General features: G+C 37.7%; 1 protein-coding gene across 10 annotated transcripts in view; it reads left to right on the top strand.

Annotated features, from left to right (window-relative positions):
* Window positions 1-8,136, top strand: part of RASGRP3 (RAS guanyl releasing protein 3) — a 117,238-nt gene extending 109,102 nt beyond the window's left edge. For 8 of the 10 annotated variants that reach the window (XM_085019639.1, XM_085019637.1, XM_085019643.1 and 5 more), the window contains exons 16-18: window positions 1,182-1,307; window positions 1,656-2,020; window positions 3,564-8,136. In XM_085019639.1, the coding sequence (XP_084875765.1) occupies window positions 1,182-1,307; window positions 1,656-2,020; window positions 3,564-3,572 (500 nt within the window). In that variant the 3' untranslated portion in view covers window positions 3,573-8,136. The remainder of the gene's footprint in view (window positions 1-1,181; window positions 1,308-1,655; window positions 2,021-3,563) is intronic. The other 2 variants (XM_085019641.1, XM_085019642.1) reach the window with 2 other exon arrangements.
* Window positions 8,137-26,023: the final 17,887 nt, after the last annotated feature.

The following is a 26,023-nucleotide window of genomic DNA, read 5'->3' as shown; positions in this document are numbered from 1 at the left end:
ATTATCCGTCTTTCAGTATTTGGCCTTCATTTTACATGAACAGGGAGTTTCCTTGAACTCCCCTTTAGTTCTAACTTGGATTATCTTAGTCGTAGAGTTTTACTTTCAAGCGGCAAAGATACTGCAGTATCTTACTGCCCAGCCATGAGTCATTAGTTTCATTCTGGCTTCTGCCCCCTTATCCCCTAGACACGCATAGACACACATACTTTTATGAATATGATGAAAATCAACCCCTAGGATCATCTTTGCATATATATTTTCTCTTAAAAACACATCAAGTGAAAAACCTAACTAAAATTGACTGTACATGTCATTACAATTTGATCTTTCTATGATATCATTACAAAACCACTTTAAAAGAGATCATTGGGAGGGAATGGGTATTGGAAATAATAAGAAAGGTCAATGAGAGAGAAATATACCTTTTAAAATGATCATATCTGATCAGGGATTCTAAGAGAAATGTAGGACCCTCATCATATGAAGTAATTGTGTTGCTGTCTTCCAAAGTGGCCAAAATTTTCTATCCCAAGTAGTGCTTAATATCTATTTTCTTAACTAAAGCATCTAACGGGAAGGTCATAGAATGTGCCACATGCCGTTTCCAAGCCATAGTCAAATCTGGGATATGTTTATTGAGCATATGCTCACCTGGTTTTCTGTTTCTTCCCCAAGAAAGGAAGCAAGACATATGATCACTTGCTCCAAAAAGTGTTTTGGGAAACGAAGAATAAAAAATACAAATGATCAGAGGCAGCAGTAGGTCCTGAGAGAGACTAGATGCTGAGGCTTCTCGTGTTCATACTGGCTCAGGGAGCCTCTTTGTAGGGAATCCATCTCAGTTTTGGAAGAACCCCAGTCCCATGTAATTTGAATTTAGTGTTGGGCAAAGGCAACTTCCAAGTCAGGTTGCCCCTGCCCTGCCTGTTACTCCCCAGAACTTCAATGAATTGTGTAGAAGTAGCTGAATAAGAGAGAACTTTAGGAACCCCAGGAAGGGAAAAGGGTTCCATTGGTCCTTTTTACTGCCCTACACACACCCTACAATCCTGAGCCAGATTCTGAGATTAAACACAGAAATAAGAGAGAGGGAGGAGAAGCTAACAGCTTGGGAGGCTGGTCAGCACCCAAAACATGTGGTTCACACTCATCACCTGTGATCTTTTGGGATGTTTCAGACTGTGGAGCCAATTGTCACAAGCAGTGCAAAGACCTCCTGGTTTTGGCCTGCAGGAGATTTGCCCGGGCGACCTCCGTGGGCAGCAGTCATGGGTCACTGCCTGGAAGTCCCTCATTGCCCCCAGGTAATGTTCTCAACTTTCTTTCCTATTGTGATTTCTCGCTGCTCTCCTTCCACACCTGCAACTTGTTTGGGTTCTGGATCTGAAACTGATCAGAGCCATTATAAATACCAAGGTCTGATTCAGGGTGAGCAGCAGTGGCTAAAAACCCTTGAACCTCATGTGTTCCTCTCTGCTTTCAGGTCTCAGTGATGTGCAGTTCACCTGCAACCAGTTTCATCCCACCTCTGGTCTTTTCCTCTAGGACCTTGCCCAGCGGACTCCTGTTCTTTGCCCCAACTTTGGTGGTTTGCTGTGAAGCAGTCAGATGTCAGATAAACACAATAATCAAAGTAATCTTTCCTCTTCCAGTGCAGGATGAGGTGTTTGAGTTCCCTGGCGTTGCTGCTGGACACCGAGACCTGGACAGCAGAGCCATCACACTGGTCACAGGCTCCTCTCGCAAGATCTCCGTGCGGTTGCAGCGGGCCACCACCAGCCAGGCCACCCAGACCGAACCTGTGTGGTCAGAAGCTGGCTGGGGAGACTCAGGGTCCCACACCTTCCCCAAAATGAAATCCAAGTTCCATGACAAAGCAACAAAGGACAAAGGCTTTGCCAAGTGGGAAAATGAGAAGCCCAGGGTACAGGCTGGTGTGGATGTTGTTGACCGAGGCACTGCATTTGAACTGGACCAGGAGGAAGCAGACATGGGTGAGACTAGACAGGACGGTGAGGTCAGTGCTGGTCAAACTACAAATAAAATCAGAAGAGGGAGGATGAAAGGGATTAAGATGAACATTATAATGAGTTCACAAGGCAGCCTGGAGGTTTTGAAAGCAGAATGGTTGGGAATCGAGACATACTACTTTTAGTCTTGCCGTTGCCTAGTTATATGACTCTGGACAAATGATTTCTTTTGCTTGGACCTTGGTTTTATCATGTATAAAACTGAACCAGATGAGTTCTAAAACTCAGTGTAGGTTTCCATGTCTGAGCACTGTCATAATGTCCTAAGGACCCTTAACTATCCCATGTACACTGTACCTATCAGCTTGGTTTTCCAAGCTAGAGTCAGGGTGCAAACTCAGAGGAGGCAGAGGAAGGAGAGTTGGAAACTCTTGTCCCTACAAAAAAGAAAAAAAATTAAAAAGAGGCTTTTGAGAGCATCACGGAGGAGAGTGTGGTGAATAGCAGAGACCAGGGGACCTCACAGTTCTAATAGGCCAGGCTTCGCTTCCACACAAAAATTATGCTCAAATCATCCAGAGCAAATTGGGAAACATATGGAATTTGTTAGAACAAACTGAAAATATAAATCTGTTCAAGATGGACTTAGATAAATGTATTAGTCAGTAGTCCATAGTATGAGGATTTGGGGAAATTGGTGTCATATTCCTAACCTTCAAAGCAATGTCATGGAAGGCACCCATTGCTTCCCTACTGAATCCTTCTCATAAATAGAATAGTTAGGCAGAGATCCTATTGGATCAGGCCAGGGCCCTTTATTCTCAGGACTGGTCCACTTGTCAGGAGATCTAAGTACACGGTTTCCATAGCTTCCCGTGATGAGAAAAACGCCAATGACCTTTAACCGAAATTCCTCTAGTTCCTTCCTCAATGAGGACAATAAGGATGCCACACAATCACTTCAGTTGTATGAAGTTTATTGTAAGTTTCTGCTGATCCAGTGTTTCCTTTCTTATAACACCAACTTTTAAAACAGCTCTATTATGTACTATAAAATTTACCCACTTAGAAGTTCCCATCGTGGCTCAGTGGTAACAAACACGACTAGTATCCATGAGAATGCAGGGTTCAATCCCTGGCCTTGTTCATTGGGTTAAGGATCTGGCATTGCCCTGAGCTGTGGTGTAGATTAAAGACATGGGTCGTATCTTGTGTGGCTGTGGTTGTGGCGTAGGCCGGCAGCTGCAGCTCTTATTGAACCCCTAGTCTGGAAACTTTCATATGCCGTGGGTGTGGCCCTAAAAAAACAATAGATAAGTAAATAAATTTTACCACTTAAAGCATGTACTTCAGTGGTTTTTAGGGTATTCATAGAGTTGCACAGCCACCACTACAGCCTTATTTCCGAACATGTACATCGTGTGCTGGGTAGATTACATGTTCGTTGAATTCCCTCTAAATCTTAAAGAGGGCAAGGTACTGATCATTTGAGATGCTCCCTAGAAATTATCTGATAAACTGCTTTCTAGGGATAGTCTTGTTTTGTTAAATGAGATCCAGCTGTACAACAGGTTTTGATTCGTGTTGCAGGACGGCTGACTTCAGGCTGAGGACCTTGAAGGCGATCGTGTTGGCATTTGGAAAGAGCAAGATGAGAAACTCTGAAGAACCCTCCAGCTCTCAGGAAGTTATCTGAAAAGATAGCTGGACATTTTACTGCCTTGTGACACTGTGGGATCTCTCTGATTAAACTGTGGGACAGAGGATTTACCCTATGAACTATTTATTTCCTCCTCCCCTGCCCCTAGTTAGGTGCCCCAAAGAGTGTGTTATGTAGTTGGTAGTTTTCCCTATCTTTCTCTAGAGCCACTTATATACGGGTGAAATGAAATCTTCTGTACATGTACCTGATATTCATTTTCTAAACTCATACTTTGCTTTTTCCGTGAGAATGTTATTTTAGTATTTTTATAAACGTTTGAGGGGGGCGTTTAATGAGGAGTCAAATGAAGGGTCTTTTTGTGTGGTTTTAGGACTGGACCGGGACTTAACATTTTCTTGAGGGATAAGAAGGCTCTTCGGGTCATGGAATGTAATGGTTCTTCTAATGATGGTCTGTTTCAAGGAGAAGCTGTTTGCATTGTTCTGACTGTAACATTGCTATTATGATGTGTAACGAGTCACACTTTTATAGCCATATGTCTTACCAATTCTGTATCACAGGGAAGCTATGACATAGCCAATAAAACTCTCCTAATATTCTTAATTGCCATAGCGGAAGATTAACTCAATACTTGTCCTGAGTAGGTTTATCCATCTTGCATAGGACTGCTATTAAGAAATGTGAATAGCAATTAAAAGGCTAATTCAAGTTTTGGGGAATAAAATTTAGGAGAAAAACAAACCACTTACTGAAATGCAAAATAATTAGCAATTTTTAAAAACTCTCTCTCTTTTTTGTTTTGCTTTTTTTTTTTTTTTTTTTTTTTTTGCTTTTTTAGAGCCTCACCTGTGGCATATGGAAGTTCCCAGGCCAGGGACTGAATCTGAGCTACAGCTTCGAACTCTGCCACAGCTGCAGTGATGCTGGATCCTTTAAGGGACTGCTCAGTGCCAGGGATGGAACCTGTGCCTCAGTCAGATTCTTAACCCACTGTGCCACAATAGGAACTCCAGAAATGCCTTTCTTCTCATTTTCCATTAGGTAACTGAAGATAGTTCCGCTCAAGAAGTACTTGTTGAGGACCTTCTCTGGGAGATGCAGAGGAGCCACACACAGTCTCTGCCCTCAGGACCTGACAGCATTAAGGGCATTAAGCTGTGGGCATTAAAGCAAGAGGATTCCTTAAAATACAGATTTGCTAGAACTGACTTAGTTGGGCCAAAAAGATTCAGAGATCAATTTGTAGAGATACCGCAATTTTGTGTGTGTGTGTGTGTGTGTGGCTTTTTCAAGCCTCACTTGCGGCATATGGAAGTTCCCAGGAGAGGGGTCAAGTCAGAGCTGCAGCTGCCAGCCTACATCACAGCCACAGCGATGCAGGATCCAAGCTGAGTCTGTGACCTACACCACAGCTCACTGCAACACGAAACCCTTAACCCACTGAGGGAGGCCAGGGATGGAATCCCGTATCCTTGTGGACACTAGTCAGGTTGGTTACCGCTGAGCCACAGTGGGAACTCTGAGATACTGCAAATTAAATGAAGTTATTAGTTGAGGGAATTGTGATTACACAAGAAAATATAAGAACTCACCATTTGCAACACATCCTCAGTGTTGGTTCTATGTATATATATTCTCTATTCCTATTCATAAATACAAAGAAATACATGTTAACAAAATTAAAAACAAAATGGCAGTTTAAGTACAAGAAATCTCTCATGTGTATATGTGTTTTTTTGTTATTGTCAATGAATGTTAAGGTTATTTTTTTTCTTCTCAAAGATGTTACTTCACTGCCACTTAGAGTTATTTTTTGAGTTTTTCACATGTAAAAAAGTTGTATATTAGCAGCCTTCTTGTGACAGATACCAGATGAACCATAAGTAAAAAACAAATATAAACAACAACAACAAAAATAACAAAACCTCCAAACATATATGTGTGTGTGTATGCATATAAACTGTTTTGGGTATATGTGTGGAGATAATGTTTATTTGTATACACAGGCATCCATACACACACACTACTAGTATTACTTTGCTGAAGAGTCTGTAATGACGCTGCTTTATAATTTTGATTATATCATTTACTTATAACCAATGGTGACTCTGATGTTCCAATATATCAATTTTCCATAATCAGTAAAATAAATAAATTCGGCAAACCCATGGTGGAGCAAAAAAGAAAGACCCTGGCTGGTTCCTGCAGACCTTCCTTTTGTAAATTCGATGATTACTGTTGAGGCCAAAACAAGACCAGACTCTTTAACCATGAATAAGATACCAGGAGAGGAAATATTAGATGCTACAATTGAGTCTTCACTGAAGGATGTACAAATTGGATTGATGCTTTTTTGAAATCTACCCAAGCAAGAGGGTGACCCTACTTGGTGTCTGAATACTTTATGTTGAGTGTTTGTTTCCTGAAGCCATAATGTCCCCGGATTTCCTTGGTAACAACAGAGCCTCTCCAAAAGTCAGAGGGGTCTGTTTGCTATTTATCAGTGAAGACAGGACTCCTACAGAAAGAAGTACCAAATTATTATTGATGGTAAGAAGCTTAAGCATCCTAAGAGAAACATCTTGATTCTTTATTGAGGAAGAAAATTTAGTCAAATGAGATTCCCACAACACACCTTTGGTATGCAAGCCACAGCCAGATTGAAATCCTACCTCTGCCAGCTATAGTCATGAGATCCTGGGCCAATCATGTACATCTATCTGGGCCTCAGTTTTCATATTTGAAAAGAGATTTTACCACCTTCCTCAACTACCTCATAGGATTGGTGTAATGACCAAGTTGAATGATGTATGCAAAAGTAATTTGTAAAGATCTTATGAGTTAATATTACCTTACAGTTAAGAAGGGTTCTTCTCTCAAAGTGTCTTCAAGATCCCAGACTACATGTTTACATGCCTGTGTTCTTTGGCAGCTCTAAACCCAACATTTAACTAAATTTTGTGTCAAAGTAAAATTAAACAAAGAAATAGTCACAGAGGGTTTTCCTTATTCCTGATGTGTGTGCATGCAGGGTCAGCGCTGCTGTTTTCTAACACTGGCTATTCCTACTCTGTTTGAAAATAGATAGGCAAGATTAAGAAACCAAATGGGTAGAATGTAAATGGGCTTGGAGAAAAATAGGTCAAAATATAAATGTGCTTAAGAGGCTGGCTCTTGAAAGAATTTATTTTACTCAATGGAGACAAGAGGAAAACAAAAATTTACCTTTCAAATAAAAAGTACTCCATTTATTTGACAAGTAGAATGTATTTTATGACTATTGATAGGACACTACTTGAAATGCAAGGCTCATCAGGAAATGGCTGCCCCTGTGCTGCATCCAAAACTTGCTGCTAGTGTTTAGAGTTTAGAGTTTAGTGTAGGAGTTCCCGTTGTGGCGCGGTGGAGATGAATCTGACTAGGAACTATGAGGTTGTGGTCTTGATGCCTGGCCTCGCTCAGTGGGTTAATGATCTGGCGTTGCTGTGAGCTGTGGTGTAGGCCCTAGATACGGCTTGGATCTGGCGTTGCTGTGCCAGCCGCTGTAGCTCTGATGAGATCCCTAGCCTGGGAATCTCCATATGCTGCGGGAGTGGCCCTAAAAAAAATAAATAAATAAAGTTTAGAGAGTACTCAGACCTCAAACAAGAATATTTATTCCCTTTTTAAAATGTTAATGGCAAGCACATTGGAGGTCACATCTATTCAGAATCTAAATGACTTGTAGTTTATACAAAATAGCATATGGAAAGCATCACATGGGCATTCCAAAAGGCAGCTGACGTGAATGCTTGGAAAATAAAATATCTTTAAAAAAAAAGGAGGGAAGGAGCAGTTATGGATCAAACAAACCATAACCACCAAGTGCAGTGTTGTCAGCCTTGAGTGGATTCTGGACCAAAAAATAAATAAAGCAGACATTTTGCAGTGGGGAGGGGAGCAACTGGGGAAATTTAAATATGAACTATATATTAAATGTTGTATGATAATGTGTGATAATGATTTTATGGCTATGTAGGAGCATTATTTTTAGGAGATAACCTGCTGAAGTAGTTGGGGATGAAGTGTTAATATCACAATTTACTTTGAAATGACCTAGTTAAAGGTTTTATGTAGAGGGATAAAGCAAATGTGACAAGATGTTAACGATTGTTGAATCTAGATAGAGGTGATATAATAGGGAAAAACTTTGTATTCTATTACAATTTTGAAATTACAAATAATGGCCCATGTCTGGGAACCCAGCCTCCCAGATAATGGGCATTAAGCGAAAATACCTTCTCACAAGAAACATCCTGACTAGATCCACCTGTGAATGACTGCAAGCAGGAAGAAATTAACACTTCCCCTCCAGAGGCTGATGGGAACCACGAACTATTTGACTTTCCTCCCTCCCCTTTTAGTGTAAAAGAAGCCTGGATTCTAACTCAAGCAAGATGAGTCCACTACCTTCTTGGTCTGCTGGCTTTCTGAATAAAGCTGCTCTTCCTTGCCCCAACAGCTCATCTCTCGAATTATTGGCCTGTCATGCAATGAGCAGTATGAGCTTGGATTTAGTAACAAATTTTGGTGTCTCCAGCCAGGAGCCTTGCTGCTTATGGCTAGCAGCCTTGCTTGGGAATTTGAGGGTAAGGCTCCCTCACTTGTCCTGATGATCTTGCCTTCAAAATTCCCCCAAAACAGCACCGGCTGCCCCAGTGCTTGGCAGTTGGATCACAGAATCAGCGCTTGGGAGATGACAGGCCTCATCCAGTAGGGTAAGTCACACCCATGTGTCCTGCCAGCACCTGATTCCTCTCTGGAGATTTTTCTCCAGAATAAGCCAATTGGTTTTGCATTTGAGTGGAGTACCCTGTTGGAGAGAGCAAAGAGTTGTTGGACTTTCCTCTATTTGTGAACTGGCTTGTTTTATTTGGGTGCTAGCATTTGAGTGGGTAGTTTGTGGGGATTTTTTTTTTTTTTTTAAATTTCTGTCTTTAAAAATCCGGCATGTTCCAATTATTTCTAAAGTCCTCTGAAGCATATTTTAGATGTGATTTGATTATAGATATGGACCCATGGGTGAGAGGAAGATATTTTATTGTAAGAATATAAGGCCACAGTACCTGTTAGGATCTCCACAAAGAGTTTAGGCAGGGTTATTTTGGGACCCTGTGCACCATGTACTGATACCCTTGCTGTTTTAATTACATCATTTATGGTCTCCTGTGCTGTTGGTATATGTGAAACACCAAAACCAAATTTGAGGGTTTATTGAGGATTTTCTGTCTGTCCTTTGGGTTTTTTGTTTCATTTTTGTTTCATGCTGTTTCTCCATTTAAAGACAAATCAATTCTGTGGTATTTAAAATTTTACTGATGTCAAATAGAGGAAAGGAACAGGGGGAAAAAACAAAACAAAACGGGAGTTCCCGTCGTGGCACAGTGGTTAACGAATCCGACTAGGAACCATGAGGTTGCGGGTTTGATCCCTGCCCTTCCTCAGTGGGTACATGGCTCGGATCCCGCGTTGCTGTGGCTCTGGCATAGGCTGGCGGGTACAGCTCCGATTCGACCCCTAGCCTGGGAACCTCCATATGCCGCGGGAGCAGCCCAAGAAATAGCAAAAAAAAAAAAAAAAAACTGTTCTTGTCTAAGAGTGGGACATTCCCAGGGACAAAGGTTTCATTTGGCTCCTAGAACCACCAAAAGTTATGAATAGAAAGAGAAGTGTTTTTTCCATAAATATTAGTAAAAAGGGTGTAGCCTTCTGAACAGGTGACCTTGATTTGTCCCATCTGCCAGAAACCCAATGTGAATCCAATCTCTTTTGTAACGGATGCATTTTGCATTGTTGTACCTGACTCATGGCTGAGATTTTGGAATGCGTTTGTGTGTGTGTTTGTATACACGTTAGAGATGAGTGGCACTGCTAAAATTAACTTGTAAAAGAGCTCTGTTTAATTGGCTTAAAGGAAATTAAGTGCTTACATAAATACTCATATAAAAGAAACTGGTCAGAATGATTTTGGGGTTGATGTGATCTAGGAAATAATGAGTATTGAATTAATATGTGGTATTAAAGTTAGCTTAAGCTTGTTCATTTAATTAACACAGATATATCTTTAGAGTTATCAGTTTAAGTACAGTACTTTTATTGTACCTAGGTTTACTAGAAATAAGACCTTATTATTCCTGTTTATAAATTTTGTCAGCAAGAAAAATAACAATGTGACAAAGCTTTTAAGTAAATAGAGATAAATGAAGTTTTAGATAGACATTCCCAAAACGTAATTATTCCTATAGAGTTTATCTAAAATAGTCTTTCCAGATTTCCATAACTTGAAACTAAGCTAAATGAAGAGAATTCATTGACTATCTGGGTCATTTCAAACAGGATAAGATAACAGAACATTAAGCAGATCTAAGTGTATCTATGTTTGTCTTCGTAGGAGAGGAAGACTAAAGCATAAGTTTGTCATGAAATGCTGGTATGACAAACATATTCGTTGTACTATTTTTAATGTTTTTCTGAAGGTTTGTAGTTTTTAAAAGTTGTGGGGGAGAAAATCATCACTTCTTTTACTGGCATTTATTAAAAAAGCAATAATGATAATAAACACAAAAAAGAATTTCCACTACAGAGGAACTAGAAGGATCTGAAATCCGACATAAGATAACCAAAAGCCTCAGAGACTGATTAGAGAGGCTAGTGGGAGGATATGTGGAGGGATTCAGGACTCCATAGAAACAAAGGAACAAACAGCAGGCAGAGACCAATAAATACCACTTTCAGCAGAGGCGGGCACACTCTGAAGTGCAAATTCTCAATCCATTGTTTAAAACAGAAAGAATGGTTATCCCAGCAGGTGGTGGGAGCTTCCTGGATCTGATTTGGTTCTGAGAAGCAATAGAAGAGGAGCACACAGATGGAATATTTACAAGAAGTGATCTGTTTCTAAGATAGCAGACTGCTAGAGAGTCTTTGGAAAAAAACAGAAAAAACACATTTGCCAATCCCTACCAATTTGTCCTTGCTAAATGATTTTACATACAAAACCTAGGTCCATTAAACAAATTTTACCTGTCAAATATGTTACCCTGGCTTCTTCCCCACAGGAACTTCCTACGAATTTTGGATAAAAGCTCAAAATTAAAACAGCTAGGACAAAACAAAAACTCAGGGCATACTAGAAGGAAAACAAGGATGGTTAAATGTGAGACCTACCACTGGAAAAAAACAAACAGCATTGTTACAGAACAAATGAAAATTGTTTCTCTAAGAATTAAAGCCACTTAATGAATTCCTGATCCCAGAAACCATGATAATAATAAAATGTTTATTGCTTTAAGCTACTAAGTTTTAGGGTGTTCTGTTATACAAAATACCCTACTGAGCGATTAAACCATAACTTTTTTTTATAATGATTTTTATTTTTTTCCATTATAGATGGTTTACAGTGTTCGGTCTGTTTTCTACTGTATGACAAGGTGACCCAGTTACATATATACATTTTTTTTTTCACATTATCATGCTCCATCATAAATGACTAGATATAGTTCCCGGTGCTATACAACAGGATCTCATTGCTTATCCATTCCAAAGGCAGTAGTTGGCATGTATTAACTCTAGATTCTCAGTCCATCCCACTCCCTCCCCCTCCCTCTTGGCAACCCCAAGTCTGTTCTCCATATCCATGATTTTCTTTTCTGTGGAAAGGTTCATTTGTGCCATATATTTGATTCCAGATATAAGTGATTCATAAGGTATTTGTCTTTCACTTTCTGACTTACTTCTCTTAGTATGAGAGTCTCTAATTCCACCTATGTTGCTGCAAATGGCATTATTTTGCTCTTTTTTGTGGCTGAGTAGATTTCCATGGTATATACATACCACATCTTCTTAATCCATTCATCTGTCAATGGACATTTGGGTTGTTTCCATATCTTGGCTATTGTGACTAGTGCTGCAGTGAACATACGGGTGCATGTGCCTTTTTCAAGGAAAGTTTTGTCTGGATATATGCCCAAGAGTGAGATTGCTGGGCCATACAATAGTTCTATGTTTAGTTTTCTGAGGTACCTACATACTGTTTTCCATAGTGGTTGTGCCAATTTACATTTCCGCCGACAGTGCAGGAGGGTTCCCTTTTCTCTAGCATTTGTTATTTGTAGACTTATTAATGATGGCCATTCTGACTAGTGTGAGGTGGTACCTCATAGCAGTTTTGATTTTCATTTCTCTAATAATCAGTGATGTTGAGCATTTTTTATGTGCTTGCTGGCCATCTATATATCTTCTTTGGAGAAATGTCTCTTCAGGTCTTTTGCCCATTTTTACATTGGGTTGTTGGCTTTTTTGCTGTTGAGCTGTATAAGTTGTTTATATTTTAGAGATTAAGCCCTTGTCAATTGCATCATTTGAAACTATTTGCTCCCATTCCAGAGGTTGTTTTTATTTTTATTTATTTTTATGGTTTCCTTTGCTGTGCAAAAGCTTGTCAGTTTGATGAAGTCCCATTGGTTGATTTTTGCTTTTATTTCTGTTGCCTTGGGAGACTGACCAGAGAAAACATTTGTAAGGTTGATGTCAGAGAATGTTTGCCTATGTTCTCTTCTAGGAGTCTGATGGTGTCTTATGTTTAAGTCTTTAAACCATTTTGAGTTTATTTTTGTGCATGGTATGAGGGTGTGTTCCACTTTCATTGATTTACATTCGGCTGTCCAGTTTTCCTAGCAATACTTGCTGAAAAGACTTTTCAGCATTTTATATTCTTGCCTCCTTTGTTGAAGATTAATTGACCATAGTTGTCTGGGTTCATTTCTGGGTTCTCTATTCCATTCCATTGGTCTATATGTCTGTTTTGGTACTAGTACCACACTGTCTTGATTACTGCGGCTTTGTAATATTGCCTGAAAAGTCTGGGAGAGTTATGCCTCCTGCTTGGTTTTTGTTCCTCAGGATTGCTTTGGCAATTCTGGGTCTTTTGTGGTCCCATATAAATTTTTGGATTGTTTGTTCTAGTTCTGTGAAAAACGTCTTGGGTAATTTGATAGGGATTGCATTGAATCGGTAGATTGCTTTGGGTAGTATGGCCATTTTTACAATATTAATTTTTCCAACCCAGGAGCATGGAATATCTTTCCACTTCTAAACAATAACATTTGGGACACATTTGGGTTATCTTCTCTACTGCATGGAAATAATTTGTACCTCTCTAAGATAAAAATCATTTCCAAATTACCAAGTTTTCTTCATTACCATCTGGGCCTTACTCCATAAAACAGCATATGAAACAAAGTTACATTCTCCTAGAAGAGAGTTTCTCAACCTCTGCACTGCTAACATTTGGGTCCAGATAACTTTCTGTTAGAAGAGGTGGAAGCTATTCTGTACATTGTAAGATATGCCTCTAGGTGCCCCTAGCATTTCCTCTGCTCCCTTAAGTTGTGACAACCAAAATGCCTCTAGACACTTCCAAATATCCTCTGCAGTGCAAAATTGCTCTTGTCTGAGAACCACTGCCCATCCAGCAGTATCATCAGGAGATCTTGCTTCAACACGGATTGCTGGGCCCCATCCACAAAATTTCTGTTTGGTGTGGTGCCTAAGAAGTTGCATTTCTAACGAGTTCCCAGGTGATGCTGGTTCTGATGCTGTTAACTGAGTACTGCACTTGAGTAATGCACTTTCTGCATTGCTCTAGAAAGTCATCTAACTCTTAAGCAGGCTTGTTAGACACTGTTCTAAAAAGACACCCAAAGGACAGTGCAGCCATAGTTCAGGTTTTGGATGACTATTCTTAGTAATTCTTTCTAAAGAAATGTAAGGTGAAGGCAATTCTTCAGAGTTATAAAGGTAAACACTGGAACAAAACTCTAAATCTTTGTAAATATCAGAATAAATACAAAAAGCAAAGCAAAGAGACTCTGACTTTTTCTGTTTTTTACAGAACTTTAAATAAGACAGAACTAAATTCATGTCACATAAATATTAATGGGCTAAACTCAACGATTTTTAAAAGTATTCTCAGACTGATAGCAAATACCCAATTCTATGACATATATAAGAGAGTTCTCATAAGTGATTCAGATGGTTGGAAAAAAATTTTTTAAATATGTAAACATATAACAGGCAAATACAAAGAGAAAATACTGGTCATAAATATACTATCACACAAAATTAAATTCAAGGCTAAAGGCATGAAAAGAGACCAAGGAGGGGCAATTTTAATGCTAAAAGATACTCATAATGATTCTATTTTCATCATGAATTGTATTTTTGCACTAAATTACAGAGCATCAGCATTTACAGAACAGGAACCAAAAGGTATTCAAGGAGAAATACACAGAAATGTATTAACGGTATAAGACATTTATTTTCACTTTATTCAGTACATGATACATCAAGTACCAAGTACATAAAAAATAAATTACTCAACTTGTGCCATCTAGTACAGTAGCCACTGTCCACATGTGGCTACTGAGCACTTGAAATGTGGTTAGTCCAAACTGAAGTGTCTATAGGTACAAACGTCAAATATCAAAGACAGTGCACTTTAATGAAGGTAAAATGTATCAGTAAGAAATTTTGTATTTTACATGTTGCAATGATAACATGTTTAATGTATTGGGTTAAATATAGTATTAATAATAACATCACCAGTTTTTTTCACTTAACATAGGTACCATAAAATTTTAAATTGCACATGTGACTTGTATTACATTTCATTTGGAGTGCTACTGTAGGAGAACTTAAAAAATAAGTCTAAAAATTATAAGAGCTAGTATATACATGGCACTTATTTCATTCTAGACACTGTTCTTAATGCTTTGCACATATTAATACATTTGATCCTTGCAACAACCGTAAGAGGTAGGTGTTATCATTACAGCCATTTCACAGATGAGGAAACTGAGTCATAGAGAAAATAGTAATGTGTATAATAACATTCCAGAAGCGAATCTGGGATTTGGATCTACTCTGGCTCCAGAGTCTGTACTTTAAGCCATGATGTTAAGTACTGATATATATATACATATTAACTCTGTCCTCTGAAAACAGAGACTACATCTCCAGTTTTATCTTCAATGAAACATTCACAAAAATTGACCATATGTTAGGTCACAAGGACAATGCCTGTGAATTTCAAAAATTTGCAAATAATATAGATAGAATTTTATAATACTCTAAAATTAGAATTTAATGACAAAATCAGAAAAATGAAGTCTCTAAAATCCAGAACTTAAAACAAAACCACCTCTTCCAAATTTTTCAAACAAATTTTGAATCAAAGAGGAAATTGAAATTGAAGAATTTATAACAAATGATCATGAAAACACAGTGTATACTACCAAGTTTCTCATAAGCACTATTCTGGAGGAAAAGTTAAAGTCTTAAATAGAAGAATACATTGATAGACAAGAAAGAGTAAAAATAAATGGCTACTTTGCTCAAATCTGAACCCAAAAAAAGGAAAAAGAGAAAAGAAAGCCAAATTAGAATGGATAATTTCTATGAAAATACAGTCTATAAAAAATAGACTTAAGAAAAAAGAGGGGTTATTTAAGAGATGACTCAGACTAGCTTTTTTTTTTTTTTTTTTTTTTTTTTTTTTGGTCTTTTTGCCATTTCTTGGGCCGCTCCCTCAGCATATGGAGGTTCCCAGGCTAGGGGTCGAATCAGAGCCGCAGCCACCGGCCCACACCAGAGCCACAGCAATGCAGCATCCGAACCGTGTCCTTGACCTACACCAGAGCTCATGGCAACACCGGATCCCTAACCCACTGAGCAAGGCCAGGGATCGAACCCGCAACCGCATGGCTCCCAGTCGGATTCACTAACCACCAAGCCACAACAGGAACTCCCAATACTAGAAAATTTATCAAAAAAAAATTTTTTTTTTCTTTTTAAGGCTGCACTACTGCATATTCGACCCCCAGGCTAAGGGTTGAATTGGAGCTGCAGCTGCCAGCCTATTCCACAGCCACAGCAATGCAGGATCTGAGCCATGTCTGTGACTTAAACTGCAGCTCATAGCAATGCTGGATCCTTAACCCACTTAGTGGGGCCAGGTATCAAGCCCTCATCCTCATGGAAGTTGGGTTCGTTACCAATGAGCCACAATGGGAACTCCATTCTTTTTTTTTTTTTTTCCCTGAAGTTTTAAAGGGTAGATAATTTTGGAGTTCCCATTGCGGCTCTGCGGGTTAAGGACCTGATGTTGTCTCTGTGAGGATGCAGGTTTAATCCCTAGCCTGGCTCAGTGGGTTAAGGATCTGGTGTTGCCCTAAGCTATAGCATAGGTTACAGATGCACTCACGTCTGGTGTTGCTGTGGCTGTGGCATAAGCCCCAGCTGCAGCTGTGATTCAGCCCCTGGCGTGGGAACTTCCATGTGCCACAGGTGCAGCCTCAAAAAGAAAAAAATATATATAGATTATTTCATGGTAACTTAGTTGTTCTAGAACACAATAAAAAGACTTCTAAAAACTTTTTAAAAATCAAACATAATATTGACACCAAAATCCGATAAGAATTTCCCCAAAAAAGAAAAGTAGAATAATCTCGTTTATGAATATCAAGGAAAATCTGAAATATTGTCAGTACAGTACAAAATATGGAGGTTCATACTAAGAATTTAAAAATGGTTCAGTATTCATTTATCTATGTGATTATGTTATGATCTAAAGAGGAAAATTATATGATCATTTTAAATGCTAAACAAACATCTATACAATTCAACACACATTCTGATTTAAAAGCTCTTGAAAATAGATTAAAAAATTGATGAAGAGTTTTAAAAGTGATTAAAATTTATCTATTGGGGTTCCCGTCGTGGCACAGCGGTTAACGAATCCGACTAGGAACCTTGAGGTTTTGGGTACGATCCCTGGCCTTGCTCAGTGGGTTAAAGATCCGGTGTTGCCGTGAGCTGTGGTGTAGATTGCAGATGCGGCTCGGATCCCACGTTGCTGGGGCTCTGGTGTAGGCTGGTGGCTACAGCTCTGATTAGACCCCTAGCCTGGGAACTCCATATGCCGCGAGAGCGGCCCAATAAATGGCAAAAAAGACAAAAAAGAACAAAGAAAAAAAATTTATCTATCTCTACCCAAACCAGCATGATCCTTAGTAATAAAACACTGTAGCATTATTACTAAGGACTTGTCTAAGATTAAGAAGACCTATCACCATTAGTATTTAACATTGCCTATGAGAGGTGTTACATAATACAGAAGATCAAAAAGAAAACAGGGGTATAAATATTTTAAAGTTGGCAAAATAATTACTGTGAAATTACTCTACTTTGAGAAACTCAAGAGAATCAAGTGGAAACTTACTACAAATAAAAAGAAATATCAACAAGATAGTTGGGCATTAAGTTAATAGACAGAAATAGCTGTCATAAATATAGTAATCAGAAGATATAGTAGTTCCCATTGTGGCACAGTGGAAACGAATCCAACTAGGAACCATGAGGTTGCGGGTTCGATCCCTGGCCTTGCTCAGTGGGTTAAGGATCCGGTGTTGCCCTGAGATGTGGTGTAGTTCGCAGACATGGCTCAGATCTGGTATTGCTGTGGCTGTGGCTGTGGCGTAGGCCAGCAGCTGTAGCTCCGATTGGACCCCTATCCTGGGAACCTCCATGTGCTGCAAATACAGCCCTAAAAATCTAAAAAAAAAAAAAAAAAGATATAATAAAATAAAATACCTTATACATAAGTAACAAAGATAGTTAAGATATTAAGATATCAAGGAATAAACTTAATTAGAAACAAGGAAGCTAAACTTTAAAAATGCTCCTTAGAGACACAAAAGAAGATTGAAGCGAATGGAAAGGCACCAAATTCTTGGAGAGGAAGAAAACATCGTAAATGTGTTTTCCTCAAGTGAACATTTAATTTCTAACTGCAAACCCCCAAAAACACTAAAAGAAAACTTTTTTTACATTATCAAATTTATTTCAAAGTTCATAGAAGGAAAAACATAAATTTCTAGGAAATATCTGAAAAAGAACAATGAGTGAGTAGCACCATCAAATATTAAAACCAAGTAAAATAGTTTATCTCAAAGGTATCAATTTATAGAAATAGAATAAGAAGTTCAGAAATAGAAGAAGCAATATGGTAATTAAGTATACAATAAAGTGGCCACCTCATTTTTGAGAAAAAAAATTACTCAATAAAATAATTTGAGAAAAGGGGGTAACAACCTTAAAATAAATTTGAATTTATAGCTCAAAATTTATACCATGATAATTTCCAAATGAATGAAAGATTTGAATGGAAAAAAATCAAACAATATTATAAACTATGGGATAATTATTTTAAATTATTATCTTGGCTAGGGAATGCCTTTCTAAATATGACACAGTGCTCAGAAGCCACCAAAGAGAAAATTGATAACATCAGCTATGAAAGAATAAATAAAAAATTTGAGTGGCTCAACCAACAAAAGCTAGCTCAAAAGATAAAAAATATTCTAGAATATTTGCAAGTCATATCAGTAAGAGACAGCTAATTTATTTAGTATGTAAAGAACTGCAAATTCGTAAGACAAATTCATCATCCTGGTTTCAAATAAAATGGGCAAAATAATTGAACAGATAATTCACACCAAAATAAATCCAAAGGACCCATGAAACCATCTCACCCTACTTACTAAGGTGAAATGTATTTTAAAACTATTCTGTGATAACAGTTTTCACACAGATTTAAAATTTTCAAATACTTTATTGGCCTGGATGTAGGGAAATAAGACATTCTATACACACATCACTGCTGGCAATGTTAATTTGTAGAATCTCAGTTGAAGACTAGGAAATATCCATCAAAATTAAAAATGTATTTTCTTTTTGACTTAGTAATTCTATGTGTGGGTATTTATTCTAAAGATAGTGTTATTAATAGTAACAATAGCAGTAGCAGCAGCAACTAATAAGGCATTTACTGTATGTCAGGCAACTTTCCAAGTCGTTTACATAGGGTGATTCATTGAATCTTTGCAATAACTTGAGTCCTTGTTAATAACTTGAGGCACAGAGAATTTAAGTAACAAGCTCAAGAACACACAGCTAGTAAGTGGTGGAGCCAGGCTCCAGAATGCAGGCTCTTGCTTGTGACCTCTCAACGTATACTTGGACATAAGAGAAATACGAAGTGAACATAGCTTTTCATGACGATATGGCTTGGAATAGGGAACAACTGGAAATAATCCAGCATTCATTAATAAAACCCTGGTTAGATAATAGTTACGTGCACATGATGTAATGCCATTCATATGTTAAAAACAAAAAAAGAAAATCTCTGTGAATTGATATGGAAACGTCTCCAAAATAAATATTAAAATCAAGGTGAAACACATTATGTATTGCATGTCATCATTTGTATACATTGGGGGAAAAGAATGAATATATTTATTTATTTAAAATATCCCTGAAAGAGGGCACATGGACACAAACAACACACACCCCCTCCTAACAAATTAGATGTCTGTGACAGTAGAAGTGTGTGGCTGGGGGGCAAAAGTGAGGAAGGAGACGTCTTTGAATAACTGTTTTCTACATTTTGAATTTTGATCTATGTATTACCTATTCAAAAAATTAAATAATATTAATAACGAAATAATGATATGGACTCTCCTTAGGGTGTCACAGAGGAACAATTGAAGCATGGTGAACAAGGGTGACAAATGCCCCCTTGCAGCAAATTCCTAAGAATGACAAATGCCCCCTTGCATGGTCCCCCAGCAAGAGCCTGCATTCTGGAGCCTGGCTCCACCACTTACTAGCTGTGTGTTCTTGAGCTTGTTACTTAAATTCTCTGTGCCTCAAGTTATTAACAAGGACTCAAGTTATTGCAAGAATCATGGTCATACTTTTAACAACCACTTAATGAAACAGAAAAAACATAGAATTAGTTATTAGCAGAACTGAGACAATCAATTTTTAAGCTCTTAATTATAGTCCTCTTTCTAGTACATTACACCCAACACTTATTTTTCCCATGGCTAAAATAACTTCAAGTGTGGTATCCTATCCACTCCATAGAAAAAATCATAGAGATTATATTTTCAAAAAGGGTCTGGTCTGGTGTATAATATATGGAAAGAGGAGTTCCCATTGTGGCTCAGGAGGTTAAGAACGTAACATTGTCTCTGTGGGGATGTGGGTTTGATACCTGGTCTTGCTCAGTGGGTTAAGGATCCGGAGTTGCTGCAAGCCATGACTTATGCCACAGGTGTCGTTCCTATTCAATCCCTAACTCGAGAACATCCACATGCTGCAGATGGGGCCCTAAAAAGAAAAAAGAAAAAATACATATACATACAGAGAGAGATCTCTCTGGTCTGGGACAATGCGTTAGTCATGAAGTAGTCCCTCAGACACACATGAATACATTTATCAATTAGTGGTTTTTAAGCTTTTATTTATGCTCACCTGCACATTTTAAAATTTATTTACAAATTGTTTTATTATAAATTTAAATGCTTATTTTCTGTAAAATTAAATGAGTATTGACTGTGATTGGAATAAATATCTTATGACTTGATTTGATAAAACTGGTTCCAACTATCTTATTTAAAGCATAAAGATCCCCTGAATCTGAAGTCATTTTATCCATGATAGACTGTTTTTTAGTAAAATAATCAAGTTGTGTATTTTAAAAAATCCATATCATTAACCAATACTCTTTTGGTTGCTCTGACCTCAAAGTGTCCCTAGATGGGTGATTTGACCTTTAACAGAGATAAGTAAGAAGGGACTTAAAGGACTAGAATGATTTGAATCATGTTAAAGGAGGCCTCGTTGACCCAGTATATTCAATCATGTCTGTGTTTGGTATCTAGAGGCTTGTACACTCTGGGGTAATTCATAAGAGAAAGATGTAGGATACGTATTTGGGGATTTTTTTTTTTTTTTTTAACTTTTGCAAAGTGGGAAAACTTATTTTTTCAGCTAGTTTTGGGAAAGAATACTTGCGAAAGATGAAGATCAAAAATTTATCCCTGCGGATTCACTAGTGAAGCATATCCTTTGCAATGGCTGTGTATTCTTATTTCATTTTGGAAAAACATTATGCTGAACTACAGATGTCATCCTACCTTCTTATCTTAGCTTGATTTTGATGAAAGAAGAAGAAAAAAGGCTCATCTAGAGGGAACATTCCAAAGAGATATAAAAAGAATTCTGTAACATGAGTGGATGAGTTGAAGATCTCCTAATCTTCAACTCACTCCCTTGATTGTCCTTGATGCTGCTGCTCTGATTTACACACACTAAATACATTATAAAGATTTTCAAGTTAGACCACAAAAAAAAAAAAGAAAGAAAAAAAGAAAAAGCAGAAGAATGCATAGCAGACTGTCTGTCATGTGCTGGCAATTGGGATATTTTTGGCTGTTCCAAAGTTGTAGAAAAAGAACTGAATGCCATGCACGTCTTTCTAACATTTGTTCCAAACTTGCGCCAGGAAGGGAAAATATTCTCCGTCAGGTTCTGTTTAAGATGTTCCTGAGTAGTAACTACCTCGGTATTGATAATAACTAAACTTTGAGTGTATATTATGTCCCATACACTGTGGGAGGCACTTTATACAGATTATCACTCTTAATCCACACAGCTTTTCAAAGCAAGTGGGAATTGCTATCCAGATCTTTCCAAACTGGAAGATTATGGTTTGGCTAGGTTAAATAACTTTCTCAAGGTCACAGAACTAGTGCACCAGAGTTCTGAATGCAGATCTCCTACCTCCAGGTGCTCTAAATAAATCTAAATAAATCGTTAGGTAAATATTTTTTGCAACAACTCATTGCTTTTGAATTTTAATACAGGTATACATTTCATTGCCCAAGTTTGTCAAAGAGCAAGTGCCTCTAAGGGAGACTTTCCATCACTTTTCTTCTTCTAGCAAGCACTTTAATAACCAGGTAAGAGGTTAATTGATAGCAGCCCTACAAGATTTTAAACTGTTACAAGTCATCGTCATTATAAATAAGATTACAAAATAGCCCTTGTTTATCCTTTTAGGGTAGGGTTTACTTTCTGCTTATTTCATTCAATTTTTTTTTCATTAATTTCTGAAAATTGGGGATTAGTTAGAATTAGTTTTTCTGAGTTTCACATTAGTGTAGTTGTCTTGTGAATGGTCTTCCATACCACATAACTGGTCTCTGTTGAGAGAAAGGACTCTGAAGCACGTACTTCTTAGGAGACATTACAGAAGGTTTTAAGGCCTTGGTAAGTTCTGGAAGTTATGTATAAATAGGGGTTAACCTATCTGCTCTAAGGATTTATACCTTTCTAAAAGAAAACTGGATAAATCTTGTTAAACGCCTCATAAAAAATACCATTAAGACACAGTGAAGGTTTACTTTCAATTCCTAAAGAATTTTGTAGTTGACACTTTTGAGTTTCCAAAGATATTCAGTTACTAAGTGTTCTTGAAAACTTCCTTTGCCTTTTGTAACCTTTCAAAATACATTTCACCCCACTAGGTTTTTATAGTATTTTACTCTGTCCTTCCCTTCTCAGTGAAGCTTCCAGAACTAGTCTAAAGTTAGTTTTGCCTCTCATTCTTCCTTCAAACTCTAGGAAACTGGCTTCAGTATTTATTCTAAAGTGCCCTTGAAAAGCTAAGATGTAATGGATATTTTTAAGCCTTGGCTCTGTAGCAGATGGAATTGTTGGTTACAGGGCTCTCCAGCAAGACTGCCTGGGTTTCATTCCAGCTCCCCTGCTTACCAGCTACATGGATATGGGCCAACTACTCATCCACCCTGGGCTTCACTCTCCTTATGTGGGAAACATGGGTATCAGTAGTTACCACATTGCTCTTGATGAAGAGGATGCCAACTGCTCCGGTTTCCTTTTACTTCTGTGACCTTGTTCCATCACCTCTTAAATGATTATTACCCAGGATGCCTTCCTTGGTCCAATGTTTTTCCCCCCTCTTTGGGTGATCTAATACAGAATCATTCGATTGAATGGTCCAATTCAAATATCACTGGATGCTGATCTTTCTCAAATCTCTACCTCTAGGCATTTTCTTGAGTTTCAGATTGAAATCACTCCCACCTCCCCCTCCCCACCCCCCGCATATACCTTTACTCCTTCTTATATTCTGATTAGAATTAGTGGTATTGTCCTCTGGTCACAGACACACACACACTTATTCTTACTCTAACCAATAATTCCTATAATTTAACCTCCTAAATACTTCCTGAATTTGTCCTTTCTCTATCCCTGTTATACTACGTGAGTTTAAGTTCTAAGCTTTTGATTCCAATCTTTGCCCCCTCCTTAAATCTATTCTCTACTTTTTAGCCAGTGATTCATACAGAATCCAAAGCTGACCATGCTACAAGCCTTAGCATACTAAAAAATATAAATTAGTTCCAAGTTACTTAGGAAAGTATGTGGAGCCCTCTATTACCTGGCTCCTGCAATCTTTCCAACATCCCCTGCCAATTTCTACCTCATGTGAGCAATGCTGAAGACCGTGCTAGGCTGGTAACCCTGTTATAGTGTTCAGTTTTTATTATCCTATTGCTACAATGATCTGTTTCTGGCTCTGCCACTGATCATTTTCCAAGGCAGGGACTTTCTAACCTATCTCTGTACTTCAAATGCTCAACATAGTGCCTGGCATAGAGTAGACACTCAGGTGTTTACTGAACTGCAGGCTTCTCTTCTTGAGGAAAGTATAACATAATTTAGTAAATACAGGTCATCCTCATAGACTATTCCCCAAGGTTTTCCCTCACATTCCTAGGGGACATGTTAAATTTTATTTTTCTATTTCCACCCCAGGCTTTTTTCATTTATACTTAGCAGGAACTGAATGTTTTACAATGGAAGTTCTCATGTCAACAGTTATGTTTATGCGAACATCTTTACCAACATCATTTTGCAGGTGACTAAAGGCACTCAGGTGAATGAGTGAGTTTAAATACTAACATGTATACCTGCTTTAATCAGTGATCGGAACCCTAAGAATACACTAACATACAAACATGGAAATGTAGCACTGAACAATACACAGCATTTCTAGTGACTAGAATCATGTTAGTGAGGGAAAAAGTTTTGTGTAACATTAGATACCCTGTGAGGAATGTATTTTTAATGTTAGGTCAACCTAAATCGGTCCTAGAACCAACCCTCCATGGATACCAAGAGACAACGGCATTGAGGGTCAGCAACCCTAACCCGCACACTGTTCAAGGGTCAAGTCTATATAGAAATTATTTCAGATGCTCTTCCTCAGCACAAATTTAACATTCCAGCTGGATGTGCTGAAGAGAGAGAAATTTCTACCTCAACCCCTCTTGAATTCTTGTGGCTGGACTAATAATAAAACTGACATGAGACAGATTAACTGGAGAAAAATAAATTTTAATTTGTGCACACTTAAGTCTCACAGAAATGAAACCTAGCCAAAGCAGGCAGCTTTTATATTTTTTAGACAAAAGGAAAAAAAAAATTGTGAGGAAGAGGACAAAGTTTTGGCTTTGGGCACTTTATTTGCAGAATATCTATATCAGAGTTTGGGTTTGAGATAGTTGATCATTGTACAACTATAAATGTAATAAAATTCATTGAGTGATAATAATAATAAAAAAAAGTAACAAAGTTTGTTTATACCAGCTTCTCGACCCAAATTCCCTACCTCTGGCAGTAAGGGTGTATGTTCTTCTGTCTCCAGATGCCAGGAGTGCATCTTTCACATGAGACTTAATTCTTGCTTTCAGTGAGACAGGAAGGAGGGCCAGTGTCCCTCTAGCATTGGCTATGTCTTAAGTAACTTTAATTCAAGATAATCAATATGCCATTGTGACATATTTTTGTGTGGCCCACCTTGAGTCCCAACAGATACTAGCTCAGTTTAAATCTAGATAGAGAGCAAGAAATGAAAATGATAGTGGCAAGCATACCTTTGATAATTTTCATAGAGAATGTTGACATCCTGTTCTAGTTCTGACAGAGGAAGAAACAAAGCACTAACAAAAGGTGCTGTCTGAGTATCCTTTTAAGAGACAATATTTTGATTTCATGTTAAACATTCCCTAAAATTTTTATTTTTCCAAGAAATTCCCACATTCCCTACTCCAGTAAGTCATCTTTTCTACAAATAAAGATTAAGAATGTATACAGATTCAACACTCTATACAACGTACCTTTATTTTAAAATAACAAAACTAACTGGTGGTTTGCAATATCCTCTTTCTGGAAAACTTAATAAATGTCAAAGAACAGAAACTAAAAGACAATTCTCTTATGGGTTTATAATGTGAAAAAAATTTTTAGTTTGAAGCAGGAAAAAAAATGTAAATTTTAGAGCCACGGTGGAGAGATGTTTCATGTTTTCTTATATGCTCATATATGAAAATTAATCTATTACCCACAAAAATAAGTCAAAATTGTTTGTCAAAAGAAAAACATATTAAGTATATTGTAGAGTCTGAGGCTAGAAAACAGATTAAAGCAAATACTAAGGTATGTGTTAATACATTCTAAGATATCATTTTTAGATAGGAATCCTTAACAATTTTACTTCTAATATGAAACTTATACATAGTAATAAGCAAAAAAAAAGAGAACACAAAACTTTCAAGGCAGAACTTAAAATCTTTCATAAAAAATAAAAGTATATTATCTTTTAAGTTTGAACATTTTAGGATGGTAAATGCTAGTTGAAAAATCTAATGAACAGCTAAAAATAACAAAATGATTGAGGCTTTTAAAAACGATTTCAACTATCAAAAGAATGTGCTTATCTCAACAGCAAATGGAGTATTTTTTTTAACGTAATGATTTTTATTTTTTTCCATTATAGCTGGTTTAGCAAATGGAATATTTTTAACGATAAGTCATAAGTTGATTCCTTACTCTAAAAAGCCCAATTCAGCAGGAAAAGGAAGTACGATTTTTTGCAAACATATATATTTTGTTGTGGTCGTCGTTGTTGATCTTTTTAGGGCTGCACCTGCAGCATATGGAGGTTCCCAGGCTAGGGGCCAAATTGGAACTGTAGCTGCTGGCCTATGCCACAGCAACATGGGATTCGAGTCACGTCTGCACTTACACCATAGCTCATGGCAACACTGGATCCTTAACCTACTGAGCAAAGCCAGAGATTGAACCTGCGTCCTCATGGATGCTAGTCAGATTCACTTCACTGAGCCACGACAGGAACTCCACAAACAATATTTGTATTTTCAATGAACTTCCTTTTAAAAAAAAATGTCTCTCACTCTTAAGAGAAACAAACAAAAACACCTAAAAGTTCAGGCCTATTAATGGATCTTTGCCTAACACACTGTGTAGCAACAGCTACACCTAGTGGCCAGAGACGAGTTCCGAAATTGTCCAGCTATAACACTGTAGTAAAAAAGGTAAATCCAGATAAAGC

Source organism: Sus scrofa, chromosome 3, assembly GCF_054392235.1.
Source record: "Sus scrofa isolate SSC_HxYL_T2T_F1_AM1 chromosome 3, Sscrofa_HxYL_maternal_Yorkshire_Landrace_v2.0, whole genome shotgun sequence".
NCBI classification, from domain to species: domain Eukaryota; kingdom Metazoa; phylum Chordata; class Mammalia; order Artiodactyla; family Suidae; genus Sus; species Sus scrofa.
This window is presented reverse-complemented; position numbering and strand designations above follow the sequence as displayed.